General features: G+C 44.7%; 1 protein-coding gene across 1 annotated transcript in view; it reads left to right on the top strand.

The window, feature by feature from the left end:
* ERAP1 (endoplasmic reticulum aminopeptidase 1) overlaps positions 1 to 19,904 on the top strand; it is a 507,475-nt gene that overhangs the window by 83,269 nt on the left and 404,302 nt on the right. The window contains exon 2 of the mRNA XM_086960958.1: positions 18,658 to 19,237. Coding sequence (XP_086817084.1) covers positions 18,690 to 19,237 — 548 coding nt within the window. The 5' untranslated portion in view covers positions 18,658 to 18,689. The remainder of the gene's footprint in view (positions 1 to 18,657; positions 19,238 to 19,904) is intronic.

Genomic DNA, 19,904 nt, shown 5'->3' with positions numbered 1-19,904 from the left:
GGCCGTCCAATTGTGTCGGGGATCGACTCACTACTAGAGCCCCTCTCCAGGTTCTGTGACTTCTTCCTTAATCCACTTGTACAGGCAGCATCCACATACATTAAGGACACAAAACATCTCCTATCTCTCATTTCAGACATGGAGTTTGACCCCACCGCGCAACTATTGGTGGGTTTAGACATCGAAAGCTTGTATGCAAGCTTACCCCAGGATGCCACCCTCAAAGTACGGGAAGAAATGCTGACAAAATCCTAATGGGAATACTCAACCCCCAGAGAGTTCATCCTGGAATGTGCCAGACTGGCACTAAGGAGATCTATTTCGAATTTGAAGGTACATACTATTTACAAACAAACAGTACCTCGATGGGCAGCGTTTTTGCCCTAAGCGTGGCCAAGCTCTACGTCTACCACTTTGAACTCACACACATTCTGTCACCTAACAACCCATTAAAAGACTCAATGGTTTTCTGGCGTCGCTATATCGACGTCATCCTCATGATATGGACTGACACTGAGGAGACGCTACACCACTTCTTAACCTGGCTCAACACACGACACCCATTCCTGCACTTCACCAGCACAAGCAGCAGTAACCAATTACCATTCCTTGACCTAATGATCAATGCAAAAGGTGGAAAACTCGCCACAACCACATATTACTAACCGACTGCAAGGAACTCATTACTCCAATTCGGAAGCTTTCACCTATGCCCCCTCAGGGAAATTCTGCCCTTTAGACAATTTTTGCGCATCAGGCGCAATTGCAGCACCAAAGAGGACTACAACAAACAGGCAGACAACCTGGCCCAGAAACTACACCAACGTGGTTACCCGAAAAGAATAATTGATAACACAAAGAAGTGCGCAAGGAACCAAAACCGAGAAGCCCTCCTAGAGGTTCCAGAACAAACTGAGGATACCCCGCCCCTCACTTGTGTCACAACTTACAACTGTATCTCAAACCAAGTGGCCAAAATAATAAAGAAAAACTGGAGGATCCTGAACATAGACAACCGCGAATGGGCACAGCCCCTATTCGCCTACAAGAAATCCAGCAGCCTGAAGGACCAACTGGTGTCGACACACCCTAAGACCACTGAACCCACAGCAAGCAGTACATTACACACTGTGTGAGGCCTGCCTAGAGTCACGGGACACCACCCCTGTGGTGACTTTAACATTTGCCATCTCACACAGCACAGCAAGCCCTTCTGGAACCAGGGAAAACATGGCATCAACTGAAGCACACTAATTGTAACTCCACAAACTTAATATAGCTGATTGAATGCCCATGCAAACTCAGATACGTGGGGATATCCACAAGAAAAGTACGCACACGGATCACAGAAGACATAAGTACGATCTGATGTAAAAAGACCAACAGCAGACTCATGGATCACTTTTTTCAATCAGGACACACCCCTAATGACAGCCGGTGGACAGTAATTGAACAAATACCTGTCCAACCCACTGACAATGAGAACACTCTCTTAATAAAAGAACAGCGCTGGATTTATAGACTGTCCACCCACATCAAGGGCCTAAATGACAATATTCCGTGGAACAGCCGTAGGAAGTAATCATATGCCCCTGTTTCGCTGGTACTGACATTCATACATTTCAAACGGATCAGCAGCAACGGAGTCCCTCTGCCCCAGTGCCACACTGAGTACCCCACCGACCCAGTACACACACTGTGTTACACATCCCTGTACCCTGTGTTTTAATAATGCTCAGCCACCACCAAGAATGAGATACAACCTAGTTCCTAACAGATGCCTCCCACCCCAAACCACCGCGTAGGGGCCCACTTGGCAGTAACCACAGTCATGAGATAAAACCAGTGAGTAATTTATGCCTTCACCCGGGCCCACTGCGCAGGGCCACAGCTGACAGCAACATCTGAGCGCTGCGCTGTTCCGCACATACACATCACACAATTTGTTACTGCCCCAGTTGGCTCATTCGAGACAGCGCCCGCTCACTTTTTCAAGAAAAGACCATGTGCTTTTATAAAATATTTATACCTTCTCTGCAAGTTTGGCAATTAATTATCACGGTCCCTTGGTTTACACCATGCAGTGGATATCAATAGAAAGTCCTTAGGACACGAGCGCATGTATTTTTTCTCTGTCTATCCCTACAGACGCTGTTCAGAGAGAGACCCGCCAGCTGAGAGTAGCACCAGCTGCAGGATAAACCGAACGCAACACGCGAATGCTACTCATACAAGCCCCGCCTGCCTTCAATGAGCAACACATGTGGCAACGAGAGGGTACTTTCACACGTCGGCTCCGAGTATTCATTTCCTACGGAGCTCGCGACGGATAACAGGTGTTCCTATGGGTCTGGAGACCCTGCCAAGTAAGGGTGGAGGCCAGCCCTCGCTCGGGTACAGCCGCCAGTCATGCTGCCTTTGTCCATAACTCTGCATGCATCGTTTTACCGCTGGAAGCATTAGGCCTTACCTCCCCCACTCAGATACTTCCTTACCTCTTTCTCCCCACAATTTTAGAGTGCACAAAAGTCCAGACCCTCTGGCGGAGATCCATGGAGTTTGTCCTCTGTAGATAAGAGTAAGCACCACAATTGTATATAATGTGCATATTTCTCGCCGCAACTTCACAGCAATGAATTACCGCATTTAGGTACTAGCTCCTGTACCTCTTAAATCACAAAACCGGCAATTGTCACGTTTCGCCACGAACGCTTAACACCCCCTCCTTATAAGCAAACACGTTTAGGCACCAGGCGCAGACCCACTGATCTATTTGGCTGATAATTGCGTGTTTTTAAACAATATGTGTCTTTTGTTTGTCCTGTCTTGTCTTCCTTTTATTTCCCTACATGTACAAACTGAGAGGAAACACCTCTCACTTATACAAGCACCTTAGCGCGTGCTACACATAAAGGGCACTGACAAACACATATATCCCTGTAACACCCCCACACATAAAAGGTCCTGATGAAAGCCAGATTAGTAAGAAAGCCTGGCTGAAACAAGTCGACCACACTGGACATGGGAGACCATAAGTCTACCCCCACACATACTAAGCCTTTGTTTTTAACCTCTGCCTGGGGCCCACTAATAAAGTAATATTTTGGGACCCCTAGGACAGTATTTTATTACCTCACGCAACTCACCAGCACAGCACACTCACATTTAAAAAAAACCCGCTCCGCTGTAGCCTGGCGTCGGAGCACACCTGAGGCGCACTCTGTGCCTCTGGTGGGGCCCGATGATGAAGCATGCCACCAACTAGGTTGGTGGGTGAGGGCCTTCATATAAAACGAAATGGTTTCCAATGCAGACACTTAGTACGCAAACACTATCCCAATAGCTAGTTCTCTTTGTTTCTTCACTATAAAACCACTGACATCTCCCGTGTAATCCAAGAGTTTAAAGGTGATCTGTAACCATATTGGTTAGTAGATTTGAACCCTGATTATGAGTTAGGCACTGTTCATGCAGAGTCCTAGTGGCGTGAATTACCACTACCAGCTGATATATCTACATGTAATTCCGTCTATTATGAGTTAAACCACCTTAGAATGGGAAATAATTACGTGGACACAGAATTAACCTATGCGCTTCCACATGATATTCCTATTGTGAGAGGGTTCAAGCAAACATTTACTACTTGCTTTAATCAGGTATTGAATGCGTAGCATGGGGGTGGAGAGGGCGAATGAGGGATGGGATAGATCTGGTAGTGGGAAGCATTGCATCCTGCACCCCACCCCTTGCCAAAGATAAAGGATGGCAGGTATGGCCGATCAAATATTCTGAGTCTGGTATTCTCACACCTGGGAGCACTGGATTATTTGTGATCAGGTTGAGCGGTATTACACCCTGCGGTACTGCTTCACCTGGCTCGTAATTGAGTTCTTAATTGTGGGGCATCTTGATCCTTGAAGGCCATGTTGTCTGGGTCATTGGCCCTTGGTATCTAAAGGCACTGCCACTGGTTACAAAGCTTGTGGAGCATGAAATGCATAATTCCCATTTTTGTCTTGTCTAGGTGAACTGCAGCAATCTCCAATGAAAGGAAACACATATAATTGTTAATCATTCACATTAAAAATCCCTTATTATTCCCCTGGAAGCTGAATATATTTCGATAGAGATGAACATGTCTTTTTTTGAAAATGGCAGTAAATATACCAGCCATTAAACTGCATTCAGTTGATGAATGGGATCCACACTTTCTTCTTTACAAAAAAAAAAAAACTTTGACCAAAAACTCATAGGATGCCATTCGAAAAAGGCTCCTTCACCTTTGCTTCTATAAGGTATTTCTCCCAGAAAAACACACTAGCAGTCCAGAGCGTTTGCTGAACTGGAAGGCTAGTGAAGTGCTGCAATGCCCTGAGCCACATGGATGAGGCAGCCAGGGGCCAGCCTTGGTTTGCGATAGTGTACCAGAAAAAACACCCTCATACTTGAGAGATCAGGGAAATGGAAATTCCCCCTTGGTTTCAGAAGTGTATGCACAGTCGATCATCTAATTCCTGTTATGTCCTCCATCCAGCCTTGTTTGAAAGAATATGATGGACCCTACAGGCTCCCTTACAGGACCTCAAAATCCAAGAGAATCCTATGCTACTTCTAAAAGTTTTGTGAAAGGTTTTGGTACATGCAGTAGTGTGTTCAAGGTCTATGCATTCCTACTTCTTGACCTCTCCCGAATATTTGGAGAGAAAGTTCAAGATACCTGGGTCTATCTTAGGAGTAAAAGCCTTCTACCCTTAATGCTTGGTTTCTAATATTCTGCTTACCATTGACAGTTTGAGGTATTTGCACAGTCATGGCTCAAATATGGTTAATCGGGCTCAGTCTTCTCAAATATGTCTGGAGGTACTAGGCATTGCTGGATGCTAGTTGTATGTGATAATCTCAAGCCTCTGTGAACTTCATCGATTATTCACAGTACCTTCAGAGATATGTTCCTTGTTGTTTGTATCCTCAAGTCCCCAGCAAATCTGTAGTACTTTGGAGTTGTACGGTGAATTCCTTCATTAGTCTGGATGAATGTGTATACCAGCCAGGCAGGCAGACATGTTTTTGAGATGGCCTAGTGGTTTGTGTTGTGTTGAGGAAGTTACAACAACCACATCAAAGTAGAGATAAAATAGAGTATTTATTTCAAGCTACAGCTATCAGCTGGTGTCCCTCTCCAGGCTAGCAAGCAACTGCCAGACCCAGCAGAAAGAGAGAACACCTAAGACAAGAAAGATCCAAAAGGAATGCAGGCATTAAAGGGGCAGAGATCAGAACATCAAAACAAGAAATAACAAGATACAACATATCCTCATTCCTTCACCATGAAGAACAGAAAGAATAGAAAGAAAAGAAACAGAATAAAAAAAAAAACTAAGGGTCATCACAAAAGTAATCACTCAAATATGATGGAGGTCTCATTGTCCTGGTCGAGGAACCACAAGCACTGTCCCCGTTTTCCCACCAGCACACGCATCACTAGCACCCCCATCAGAATGTCCCTTGTCACCAGCACCCACATCAGAATGTCTCTTGTATAGAGCAACTCTTCTGAGGTTCCAGTGTTCACCATTATCCAAAACAACATACCTTTCATGTGCTGATTTCACCTTGTACGGTCCCCTAAACTTGGTCAAACCACCCGAAATCCGTCCAGGTTTTACTTTTACAAGATCATTGACCCTGATGTTATGAGACAAATTCTGTGCAGAATTCAGAACACCCTTTACACCTCCAGGATTACCCAAACTCACACACTCCTTCATCCACGCAGGAATCAACTTTGTGCCAGCACAACGACCTCTCGTAACAGTAAAAGGAACCATACCAGAAGAATAATTTTCTGTCGTATGGTACGCCCAGACTAACTCCTCCACCATGCTTCTCACAGAGCCACCTGTCGCCATAGCCATTTGGATTGCACCTTTCACCATGCGGTTTGCCCTCTCAACCATTCCATTGCCCTGTGGGTTGTAAAAGGACGTCCTAGAATGCACAATTCCACAAGCAGAAAGGAACTTTCTCATTTCCTCAGAAGTTAACTGAGTCCCGTTGTCGGTAATGAGCTTCAAAGGAAACCCTTCCTCCCTAAAAATCTCAGATAACAACTGAATCGTCATCCTAGTGGTTATTTCCCTGGAGAACTTTACCACCAACCACCTGGAATAAACATCAATCAGTACAAGGGCAAATCCCAAATCCTCATTTAGACCATTGAAAGGACCTACAAAATCCATGCAAACAGAAAACCAAGGAGCAAGAGGATCTTCAATAGACCCATGTGTTATCTGACTGCCCAACTTTAGCCTCGTCTCGCTCTCCACACAATCAGAACACCTCTCGACCCAATCAGAAATATGCTGATCCATTGACGGCCACCAAAAACACTCTCTCAATCTTTTTTTAGTGAGTGACTGGCCCAGATGACCTTCGTGCGCCAGCTTGAATAAAGTGAACCTCAAATCCTGTGGGGGAATAAACTTGTCGCTCTTCATTATTATATTCTTTTCTTGATCCAGAATAGACAGTTCATCTAGCATCTTCAAGAATGGCCTGACAGCACAATCAAGGGTGCTCTCACGCCTTGACCCACCAACAATCAACTCCATCACCTTCTTCAACACGTCATCAGTAGCCATGCACTCATCCCACTTCTCCTTCCCAATCGCACCTGAACAGAACTCAACAACATCACCCACTGGCGCTACCGAGCCCTCCCACAAAAATGACTCAACGCCCGTACGATCAACCTCTTGCCAGGGTAACGGAAGTCTGGACAGACCATCTGCCAAATTGTTCTTCCATCCCGGAATATACTCCACTTTGTATAGATACTCTTGGAGTTTCGCAGCCAACCTAGCCAATCTCGCCAAGCCTTTACCAGCTCCACCAGGAGACAATATCCTTACTAAGGGTTTGTGGTCAGTCTGTATTCTGAAAAGAGATCCCCACAGATACATCCTGAAATAAGCACACCCCCAAGCCGCGGCAAGAGCTTCCTTCTCAATTATGGAGTAATTCCTCTCCGAAACAGTAAGAGACCTGGATGCGAACGCGACTGTCTTTATTCCCGAAGAATGAACCTGTGCAAGCACAGCTCCCAAGCCATCACCGCTCGCATCAACAGTCAAAACAGACTCTTTGTTAGTATCAAACGGTGTCAAGATACCAGCTTCACATATCTCCTTCTTTATTCCCACAAATGCACTCTCCTGTTCCTCACCCCAACTAAACTTGCAACCTTTCCTGAGTAGTAACCTAATTTTCTCCGTCTTGTCTGCAAAATTCCTAACAAATTTCGCGTAATACTCTATGAGACCGAGAAACGATCTTAACTGATCTCTATCACCAGGTGCTGGTGCCTTCCGTATTGATTCCAACAAATCACGCTTAGGCCTCACACCATCAGCTGACAAAGTATAACCAAGGTACTCCACCTCCTCCACCGCAAACTTGCATTTATCCTTCCTCAAGGTTAAACCAGCCAACTCCATCTTATTTAGGACCGTCTTCAACATTACATCATGCTCCTCCTTAGTTTTGCCAAACAATAATACGTCATCTTGAAAATGAACGACATTTTCCACCCCACTCAACACCGAACCCATCATACGCTGGAATACTGCTGCTGCCGACGCCAACCCAAACTGCATCCTGGTAAACTGGTAAATGCCCTCAGACGTGATAAATGCCGTCAAATGCTTGGACTCCTCATGTAGTCTGATCTGGTGGTAGGCACTCCGTAAGTCAAGCTTTGAAAAAAACCTACCAACTTTCAACAACAGCACCAACTCGTTAATATTTGGAAGGGGAAACCCATCTACAACGATGTTGCGATTAAGTGTGCGTAAATCCACACAGAACCTGTATTTTCCATTGGATTTGGTCGTGATCACGACTGGCGAAATCCAAGATGAGGTCTCAATCTGCTCAATGACTCCCTGTTCCAACATTCTCTTAACCTCAGCCCTAGCTACAATAGGTACCTTCCTCACCTTGTGTTGTAAAGGAACTGCATCAGGCTTCAACATGATCCTGTGCACATAGCCTTTCAACTCACCAATCGTTTCCTTAAACAACTCAGGCATCCCATCAACAATTGAAAGAGTAGTCACCTCGTCCACTACCATCACTTGATCAACAGCCCTCGGGTTCAATACAATGTGGAGATCATACTGGTGTCCCCACCCCAATATTGCTGGACCAGACTGTGCCACATACACCTTACCTCTCACAGATCTACCTCTGAACGAAATGACAGCAGACATGAACCCCAAAATCTCAATTCTTTCACCTTGGAACCCACCAGGATTGATATCCTTCGCTTCTAGCACAACCTTTGGCCAATTCACACTAAACAAGCACACTGGAATAATGGTGTCATGCCTCGAGACTCCTAAAGACGCTGTCCCTTTAAGAAATGCGCTATTTAGAGCACCATGAACCTAGGAGCGACGCTTCACGTTCTTGCGTCAAGCTCCCTTCGTTTACGCATCCGTCTTGATTCCATTGCCTGACTTCCGTATTTGCTCTGGAACTTCCTGTTTGTTGTGCGCTGCATCGAAGAGAGCGTTACCGGCCCCCACGTCCCTAAGCGGGCCCTGGATTGCGCCTCTATTCAGCAGCGTTTTTCTGAATTCAGGCGTTCTTGTTTGGGCGCCTGTATTCCTTAGTGCTGCTAGTTCACGATACTCTCCGTGAACCTTCCTCCCACCTTACCCTTGAGTCCCGCCCGGCGGCCGGGTTTTGCCCCGCCATCCGGCTGGGCTCAGCTTTTTGCTTTTCTTGGAGTGTGCTTCACCTGACGGCCGGGCCTGTTCTCCGTTGTCCGGTGGGGCATTATTTTCACTCCGCCTCCCTGTTATCCTCTACCCAGCAGCCGGGCTTGGTCTCCGCTGCTTGGTGTCTGTTTCCATAAAGCCCTCCTTTTCCCCTTAGTTAGATAGCTAGTGTCCTTTCTTCCCGTCCCCTTCTATTCAGCCTACATTCCCCCGTTGGTATTTATTTTATCCCTTACTGGATTCGATTTCTGGATTTCTGCATCTTGCATTTGGAGTGATTCTTGCGTGGATCCAAGTGGGTACAGTCTTCAGCTTCACTACAGGGAATCACGGTAACAGCGCCTTTGCGCTGCTTTATACTTTTATTCAGACTAGTCAAACATATGGTTAAAAAATGTTGTTTTGATTTTCATAGAGGGTCAATTCATCATCAAAAGAAGTGGGCCAAAGGTTCCTTACATACCACTCGCTAGTGATTGTTCTTCAAGCCTTCTACAAGACATCTGAAGTGAGAAGTGTACTAAATAGACTATAGTATTACTACTGTGTTTAGTAAACAATTGACTCAAGGTGCACTTGGTTTACATGTATTGGTAAGGATTGATTCTGGGGCATCGGGGAATTACATGGACTTAGAGTGGGCAAAAGAGAATATGATAACTTGTACAAAGAAGGAGATAGCCAGTAACGTCACCACTATTGATGGCAGCTCTCTTATTTCTGGTCCTGTAACTCAGTGTACCACCCCGTTACACATGACAATAGATCCTGATCATCAGGAAGAAGTGATGTTCGATTTAATTTGTTCCCCACAATTTCCGGTGCTGCTGGGTATTCCCTGGTTGAGGCCTCAAAACCCTAATATCAATTGGGAGACTTCTACCGTAACATTCCCTCCTGTCATACCTCCACCCTTAGTTGGGGCAGCTGTGGATGACTTACATATAGGCAACAACAGTAGTGAGAATAGTCCTGCTCTACCGCCCTGTTATCAAGACCTACAGGCAGTCTTTGATGCTAAGGAAGCAGAGGTCCTTCCCCCACACAGGGTCTACGACTGCCGTATTGACCTCGAGGCAGGGGCTAGGATTCCATGCAGCAGAGTTTACGCTCTTACAGAAAAGGAGAATTTTATTTACGTGACTATCCGGACTCCATGTTTCAAAAAGGGTTTATCCGACAGTCTCGTTTCCCGGCCTCTTCCTCTTTATTCTTTATTCCGAAACGAGAAGGGGGTCTGCGTTGCTGCATTGATTATCGGAAGTTGAATGATGTGACCATAAAGAACCGTTACCCTCTACCTCTGATCGCCTCCCTCCTTGACAAGATCCGCAAAGCCCAATATTTCACTAAGATAGACTTACGTGGGGCTTACCATCTGGTGCGGGTCAAGGAGGGAGACAAGTGGAAGACAGCCTTTTGCACCAAATACGGACTCTTTGAGTATCTTGTGATGCCTTTTGGGCTATGCAATGCCCCTGCGGCGTTTCAATTCTTCATAAATGAAGTGTTAAAGGACATGCTTGAGATCTGTGTGATTGCTTATATAGATGACTTGTTAATTTTTTCTTCTACCTTGACTGAGCACCAACAACATGTACGCAACGTGTTAGAACGTTTGTTAGACAATAATCTGTATTGCAAACTAGAAAAGTGTTCCTTTCACACCAGGGAGGTACCCTTTTTGGGATATGTTGTTTCCCCTAGGGGTCTTAGCGTGGATCCCTCCAAAGTGGAGGCTGTTCTAGCATGGCCTGCTCCTCGTTCAGTAAAAGAAATCCAAAGTTTTTTGGGTTTAGCCAATTTTTATCGACGGTTCATCCGTAATTTCTCAGCTTTGGTATCGCCTATTACAGCCCTTTTGAAGAAGGGTGTTCCCTTTGTGTGGTCCTGTGAGGCTGATCTTTCCTTTCGGCTCCTGAAAAAAGCTTTCACTAGTGCCCCTGTCTTACGTTTTCCTGATCCTGCTCTGCCCTTTGTGGTGGAGGTGGACGCTTCTCAAGTAGCTGTGGGAGGTGTACTATCCCAAGCAGACGTGGTGATGGGCGAGTGTCATCCGGTTGCCTATTATTCACATAAGTTTACCCCTGCTGAATATAACTATGCCGTGGGGGACAAGGAACTTTTAGCCATCAAGAAGGCATTTGAAGAGTGGAGGCAATACCTCTTGGGGGCTAGACATCCTGCTGTTGTATATACAGACCATCGAAACCTCCAATACCTCAAATCAGCTAAGGAACTATCCATGAGACAGTTACTTTGGTCTCAATATTTTAGTGAATTTGATTTCACTGTCCAATATAGACCTGGGAGGAAAAACGGCAAAGCGGATGCCCTGTCACGATTGGGCTTTGAAACCCCTTCAGACCCCATAGAGCAGACCTGTATCATTCCCAGAGCCAATATCATAGGAACCATACAAAACGAGGATGAATTCCTAACACAGGTTAGGAACAGTCAAGCCTCGGTAGACATGATGCAGGTGGTAGGGTCGCAGGAAATGTCTCTGAGAGGAGGACTTGTGCGGGTACAAGGGGGAGTGGTGTTACCGACAAAGGAGCTACAGGAACGAGTTCTGAATTGGTACCATTCTCATCCTGTAGCAGGTCATCCAGGGATTAAGAGAACCACTGAAGCAGTGCGTGACCGTTTTTGGTGGCCTAATATGCTTAAAGACATTGACCAATTTGTAAAGACATGTTATGTATGCGCACAAACCAAAGTATCACGCCTCAATCCTGTGGGCCTTCTCATGCCATTACCCTCTCCTCCTGGCCCTTGGCATACTGTGTCACTTGATTTTATAGTAGAACTACCACTCACGAAACTGAAGAATAATACATTGTTAGTGGTAGTAGACCTATTCACAAAGATGGCTCATTTCGTGCCTTTAAAGAGACTCCCTACTGCAGTAGAGCTGGCATCCATATTCATGCAACAGATAGTTCGACTTCATGGTTTTCCTTCTGTCCTGGTGTCCGATAGAGGAACCCAATTTGTGTCAAAATTTTGGAAGGGTTTATGTTCTTTACTCCAGATAGACGTCCGTTTGTCCTCAAGTCACCACCCACAGTCAGATGGGCAAACGGAGAGAGTTAACCAGTGTTTTGAGCAATACATAAGGAATCAGATGTTGCAAACCCTAGAGGATTGGGATGAGTTAGTTTGGTTAGCTGAAATCTCTTACAACCACAGTACTCAGTCCTCCATCAACACCTCCCCTTTCTTCTGCTCATATGGTTATCACCCTAAGTTGTTACCCTCCGGTAGTCTTCCTGATTGTCCAATCCCTGCTGCTTCCGACAGGGTAGAGAGACTACATGAAGTACAGAAGAAAGCATTAGAGAGTCTTGAAATGGCTAAGGTGAGATACACAGAAGGAGCAAACCTACACAGGAAATTAGAACCCATTTACGTACCAGGAGACGAGGTCTGTCTCTCCACTAAATACCTTACTCTGGGGGGTCCACGCAAGTTTAACCCCAAATACATAGGTCCCTATAAGGTGGAAAGGGTGATCAATCCTGTTGCCTTGAAACTAATCCTTCCTCCATTGTTTAAAATTCATCCAGTATTCCATGTGTCACTACTTAAACCGGTTGAACCTGGGACTAAGGTGCCTCTAAGACCTGCTCCTATAACTCTTCAAGATTCGGAAGAATATGAGGTTGAGGCCATCCTAGATTCCCGAAGAGTAAGGAACTCATTACAATACTTGGTTCATTGGAAGGGTTATGGTATTGAGGAGCGCACATGGGAACCCGCTTCCAACATCCGTGCACCTCGATTGCTAAAAGTGTATCATCAAAGACATCCTGACAGGCCCAAACCAGAAGGGGATCATTGTGGAGGGAGTATACTGTCATGCCTCCAGACTCCTAAAGACGCTGTCCCTTTAAGAAATGCGCTATTTAGAGCACCGTGAACCTAGGAGCGACGCTTCACGTTCTTGCGTCAAGCTCCCTTCGTTTCCGCATCCGTCTTGATTCCATTGCCTGACTTCTGTATTTGCTCTGGAACTTCCTGTTTGTTGTGCGCTGCATCGAAGAGAGCGTTACCGGCCCCCGCGTCCCTAAGCGGGCCCTGGATTGCGTTCTATTCAGCAGCGGTTTTCTGTATTCAGGCGTTCTTGTTTGGGCGCCTGTATTCCTTAGTGCTGCTAGTTCACGATACTCTCCGTGAACCTTCTTCCCACCTTACCCTTGAGTCCCGCCCGGCGGCCGGGTTTTGCCCCGCCATCCGGCTGGGCTCAGCTTTTTGCTTTTCTTGGAGTGTGCTTCACCTGACGGCCGGGCCTGTTCTCCGTTGTCCGGTGGGGCATCATTTTCACTCCGCCTCCCTGTTATCCTCTACCCAGCAGCCGGGCTTGGTCTCCGCTGCTTGGTGTCTGTTTCCATAAAGCCCTCCTTTTCCCCTTAGTTAGATAGCTAGTGTCCTTTCTTCCCGTCCCCTCCTATTCAGCCTACATTCCCCCGTTGGTATTTATTTTATCCCTTACTGGATTCGATTTCTGGATTTCTGCATCTTGCATTTGGAGTGATTCTTGCGTGGATCCAAGTGGGTACAGTCTTCAGCTTCACTACAGGGAATCACGGTAACAGCGCCTTTTTGCGCTGCTTTATACTTTTATTCAGACTAGTCATACATATGGTTAAAATATGTTGTTTTGATTTTCATAGAGGGTCAATTCATCATCAAAAGAAGTGGGCCAAAGGTTCCTTACATACCACTCGCTAGTGATTGTTCTTCAAGCCTTCTACAAGACATCTGAAGTGAGAAGTGTACTAAATAGACTATAGTATTACTACTGTGTTTAGTAAACAATTACTCACTAACACCTTATATCATCTTTGACACAGCTCCAGATGAAGTTCCTTATATAAACTCCTCCTGTGTATTCAACGACATATTAGGAACCTGCGGTATGTGTTGTTTCTAAGTGTAAAGGTGTCTTAGTGTTTTCTTTAAAGTGTATCATAAGTTAGTATACTTACTCACCTTTCATTGCAGCCTTCCTGTTGACCAGTTCCCCATTGATGTACCACGCATTCAATCCAGAAGATCACCATCGAATACCATTTTTTCTCCCCCAACTTTCCTTGTTTTGTCTCCCTGTTTTCCCCTGGCGTGTCTCTCGTACTCTAGTGTTTGATAGAGTCGGAAGGCCGTAGGGGAAGGCTGTGGACTATTCTTCGGATTCCTGACGCTCCTGTGGAACCTACCTGCAATCCTTACAAATGGTCAAAAAGGACCCCGAATCCACCATCAACTCAACTATCACACCATCAATCTCAAACACAGCCTTCGGTCTCACCCTCCTTCTAGGATTCATATCCAACTCTTCATCACTCACCACCAAAATCTTATTTGCACCTTCCACACTGTCAACTGTTGCTACCTCAGTTTGTTCCCGTTGTACAACCGCAACCCTCCCTTTAGTTGCAAATTTACACATTCTCAAAGTGTCCACGCTTACCACATTTCAAACAATCCTTATCTATGGCAAAGCATTTTTTATAATCAGAAGTGTGGTAGGTGCTTCCACACCTTGTGCACATCTTGTCTCTACTCCTATAAGAGTCACAATTATTATTAACATTATATGTTTTTTTCCCTAGTAACTTTTCACCCTTCTCATAGGATTTCTTTCCACCAACAGCTCCCACTTCCTCAACAACTTCCACACACGACACGTTCTCTTTTAAACTATCCTTCCGTTCCATCTCCTTCATGCATGCACCAGATTCTTCAACAATCTTTGCAATGTCAATGGCATTTTGCAAACTGGGATTCTTCGCCGCCCACAGCTTCTCTTGCATCTTCTTGTTCCCACACTGGACGATAAGCTGGTCCCTGATCATCTCATCCCTGATGTTTCCAAAGTTGCATTTCAACGACAGCTCTCGTAGGCGAGTTACAAATTGGTCCACACTCTCCCCTTGACGTTGAGGCTGCGTGTAGAACTTATGTCTAGCCATTACTATGTTCACTTCTTTAGAGTACCTTTTCTTTAAACGTGCTTTAGCCTCCAAATACACGTTAGTAATTGCTCTCCCCTCTGCATTTGTTCCTGGGGACAAAAATTTGAAGGCGTGTTGACCTTCTTTCCCCAAAGTACTCAGTAATAGTGTTTTTTTCCTCGCTGCACTAAAGTCTTTTCCGTCAATTGCCTCAAGATAATTTTCGAATACCTCAATCCATTCCTCCCATTCGATAGGAGGGTCTCCACTCTGCTGTAAGAACAATGGTGGCATGACTACACTATTGCTCTCCATCACTTTAGTCACACTTATCCTGTGCCTCCACTGAAAGTCACACTTATCCTGTGCCTCCACTGAAAGCCTATACAGTACTCACAGTGAGCTTAAGTTATACCTCAACAGTGAGCTTTTACACTGCTTCGCTGCTCCACTTTTACTACGCTGTCTACTTGAACTGTACTTTGAACACTAACAAATGTACCTTGCCCAAAATGTTCCTTGTGACCAAAAACACAATATTCCTTATTCAGGTAAAAATCGATAATTCCCCTTACTCCTTGAGTTGCACTGCTTGTGTTAAAAATGACCCCTAATTACTCACGTTGCCGTTGCCGTATGAATTCATTTCTCCTCACTTTCTTGTCTCCTTTTGCGCCCGGCCGCGTTACCTAGCAACCGTCTATTTTACAGGAAGCGGAAATATGGCTGCCAGCACGTCAGTGCGCAACGTCGATACGCTGCGTGAGTCGTGGTGAGCCCGAGATTGTTGTCATGCGCACAACCGGAGCAACAATGGCAGCCTTCTGTTCAGCCGCGTTCTTTGGAGAAACGTTGCAGGCTTTTAAATGTCGCACAATCCTTCCCGTGCGCACCGGTAAGAGACACGGCCTTTTTCAAATTACTTTTCCTTTTTTTTTCCGAGTGTCCCATTAAAATAGCACGGCAACGTTGTACACGAAACACGGTTGGCAAAATGAGTTAATTATTTACAAAAAAACGGACAGTACTCACTCGGTGTCGTTCTTTTCCTGTGGCTTTTCCTTGGTCAAATTACATTTCTTTTTTTTTTTTTTCCGAGTGTCCCATTAAAGTTGCATGGCAACGTTGTGCTCGAAACACGGCTGGCAAAATGAGTAAACTCTTTTCAAATAAAATCGGACAGTACTCACACAGTGTCGTATTTTCCTGCGGCTTTTTCAAGGTCAATACCTCACCTTTGGTACAGTCCCGACAAATTTTCCATTGGTCACAGTATTAACAAATTGGGCAATGTAGACAGACTCTTCTTAGTAATAAGCTCTCTCTTTTCCTGTTACGCGCGCGGTTCTCTCCACCAGCTGCTTAGTCATCTCTCAGTAGCTCCTTCTCCAATGCTTGCTAGGTTTCCATCGCCAAAATGTTATATTGAGGAAGTTACAACGACCACATCAAAGTAGAGATAAAATAGAGTATTTATTTCAAGCTCCAGCTATCAGCTGGTGTTCCTCTCCAGGCTAGCAAGCAACTGCCAGACCCAGCAGAAAGAGAGAACACCAAAGACAAGAAAGATCCAAAAGGAATGCAGGCATTAAAGGGACAGAGATCAGAACATCAAAACAAGAAATAACAAGATACAACAGTTTGCATCTTTTCCTGATATACTGAGAGTCCACTTGAACTTCCAGGCGAAGCCTGCATCGTGTTGATTTCCAAACTCATTTCTTCCACATAGAAAGAACATTGACCATAAGGTTACAACACGTTTCTCAATTACATTTCTCCTTATAAAGTTTCTGGCTCTCCAAGCTATCAGGCTCTTCTAACATCAACTACGTCTCATCTTTCATAACAGCTAGAATGGACGACTTGAACCAATAAATACGAATATGTGGTACCCTTGTCGAAAGCGCTGCCTTTGCATCCAGCAGGAAGGTGTAGGTCGTGCGATGTGTACCATATTTCCTTTTTCTGACTGAGAAATCCCGCAGGCGAGATTCCCAGTCGTGGCTGGAAGATGGGCTCATTGTGACATAGGCATGAGCCATTCAAAGAAGGACACCCTGACTTTAGTCAGTTGATGCAGCGTACCTAGGTGCAGTCCTTATCACCTATAGAAAACGACAAAAGCAGACGCTTTAGATGCCAAACTGTGTGTATGCAAAATAGTCTAAAGCTCATATTGCATAAGTAAACATCAGTGTAAAATGAATGTAGCCCAAGTCAAGCTTCAAATTAGGCATAAGGTGTTAAAAAAAGGACAACTTGCCTTGGTGACTTTAAGTAACATGCCAATTGATGATGTATTGGTCAAGTGACTTTTATTTAATATATCTATTGTCATATTTCTACTGCATTAAATTAATAAAAGTGACTAACATATAACATTGTTTCTGGTCTTAACAGAGAATCAGTAGCTTAAGTACAAATAGCCTCTAGTGTAGACCTATAGCACAGACAGGCTAAGTAGTTTAAATACTTATTGAGGAACCAGTTTAGCGAGGCAATTAAATCATCGAATGCTTGACACTAACAAGTTGAATTAAAAAAACTTTAAAAAGATCATATGCCAAAAGTGCCTGTAAAGTTAATAGATACATGTGGATTAAGTTCTCATTGGATATGGGGGTTGAACTATAGATTGCAAAAGCTCAATGCACAGTGTTGATTTTTAAAAATCTGATATAAGGAAATAGAGCCTAACTCCGATTACAAAAGCCCCAGGGAGGTGCATTTACAGAGAGAGAAAATCATTGTCTACTTCAAAGTTAGTTATTCAGTGTGAGGCACAACCTGGAGATGTTGGCGCATTGTGCAGCAAAGTCTGCAAAGCACCAACATTGTGGTGGGTTTTGCACCAAAATCCACGTCTTGGTATTTTTCTGCGGTATATAACAATTGGCTTTATTGCAGCCGGTAGTTACTTGTTGCTGTAACCTTTGTCCAACTCATAATTCTGACCCCCACACTAACAGGCCTACGTCTTCCAACACACTTTAGGGCGTTGACCATGAGGGCCTTGGAAGACTCTGCCCTAACTACCCCACCGGATCAAATCCATTACTGCAGGAATCGGATTCCTGGCTAAGATACGACAATTAAAGGTCTATTCCATCAAAATATGGTATTGTTTGCTGAGTTTGAGACTTCGTTTCCAAAATATATGTCCCAATAGTTTCCAGGCAATTGTTTACAAGATATATCTGCAAGACAACTTTTACATAAGGAAAAATTGTGGAATTAGGCGCTTTATTGCACCTGGTAATTACTGGGTGTGGTAAACTTCGCTCAACTCTTAATTGCCACCCCTGCACTAACAGGGTTTCTGCAGGCGGGACAGAATTACCCAGCACTCTTATCATCAAGTTAAACAGTGAGCCTGGTGTAGCGAATGCCTCCACAAACAGATGAACACCCGAGCAAAGCCGCTCGCAGTGCTCTATACTGCAACGTTTTAGAAACTGAGTATCCTTTTCATGAGCAGGGACTTTTACTGCAGCACACAAGCGCCAGAGTGGCACCACTTTAGATGCACTGGCATATGAAGCAGAGCGGGTTACTGTAAAAGAAAGCCTAGCTTGGCCCGCCACATACACCCATAGCTGTTTACGCAATCTGGATTATTGTTTGTCGAATTCTCCACTATGTCTTGAGTTCAAAGTAAGTGAAACCAGAACACGTGGAGTAGAATGGTTCCGCAAGTACCACATAGCACTGTGCACACCATTCATGCCATTTAAAATGACGCAGTGCTCAGGTTATTAATATAACCTGTGATGTTACAGTGCTGTGTTCATCTGTGTTGCTGCTTGGTTGACAGTGATTAATGTATTTGCATATTAAGCGACATCCTTGTATTAAAATGATATTCCCCATATTCCACAATTTCTACTTAATTGCTTTATTTTTCTTTTCAGGTTATCAGCAGACATTGCTGTGAGCTGGAGAAATGATAGCCATGTGTACACCACCTACAATTAAAAAGAATCATTTAGTGTGTTTGCTACTTGCGTGTGCATGGAGCATCACCGTGCAGGTGAATTCAGCCTCGACGAGCAATGCACAGTCAAATGAGGAGAGTGACACAGAACTTCCTACCTCCAGCAATGGGGCACCATTTCCATGGAATAAGATGAGGCTACCTGATCATGTGGTCCCTGTATATTATGAGCTTCTCATCCATCCAAATCTCACCACTCTCAATTTCACTGGAATCACGAAAATAGGACTTACTGTAAAAAGACAAACCAACGCAATCATTCTCCACAGCAAAAATTTGAACATCGTGTCAGCTATCATAACAAGAACTACCGGAGTACATGAACATCAGCTGAGAGTTCTGGAGTACCCTCCCAATGAGCAGATTGCGCTTCTGGTTGCTGAACCACTAATGGCTGGGCAGAACTATTCTGTCACTCTTTCCTACACTGCAAGTTTTTCCCAGAGCTTCCGTGGCTTTTATATAAGTCGGTATAGAACCCAAGATGGCGAAGTAAGGTAAATTAAGATCAGGCATGCCTTTTTTATTTTTATTTTTTTTAATTTTAATTTTGGTTAATTAAACCTCAGGTAAACAGGCATGGTACATATCCATTTTAAAAACATTCTGTTCTACAATACACACAGGCACGGCCAAAATCACAATCACAATACATTGCATTATTACATCACTATGTTCATTAACCCCTCGCGACCCCGCTCCCCCACCCTTTTACTCCATGTCAGAATCTTCATCTTCCTGATCTGATGGGGGATCACAAATGTCACCTAGAAATTTGTTCCACTTTCCCCAGATTTTACTCCACTTTTTGGGGCACCCTCGAGCAATGAATACCAACTTCTCGGCAAACATGGTAGCATCCATACCTCTCCCCCACGCAGTCGGGGTAGGCGTCGCCATCACGCCCCATTTCTGGGGATTTTGTTCCGCTTAGCAATCATCATACACAGCGCAGCCCAGCCCAGCCCTGGGCCAGACTATTCAAATCATTTGGTTCCCATATGTTTAATAAGCATCGTCTCGGTTCTGGTACTAGGGAAACCCCTTCTACCTGTGAGATCGTTCTCATCACCTGTCTCCAATACTCCATTATCCTAGGGCAATCCCATATAGTATGAAAAAATGTACCTTCCTCTCCCCAACCTATTAAACAAAATGGGTGCA

This window comes from Lissotriton vulgaris, chromosome 3_1 (assembly GCF_964263255.1).
Source record: "Lissotriton vulgaris chromosome 3_1, aLisVul1.2, whole genome shotgun sequence".
Classification (NCBI taxonomy): domain Eukaryota; kingdom Metazoa; phylum Chordata; class Amphibia; order Caudata; family Salamandridae; genus Lissotriton; species Lissotriton vulgaris.
This window is presented reverse-complemented; position numbering and strand designations above follow the sequence as displayed.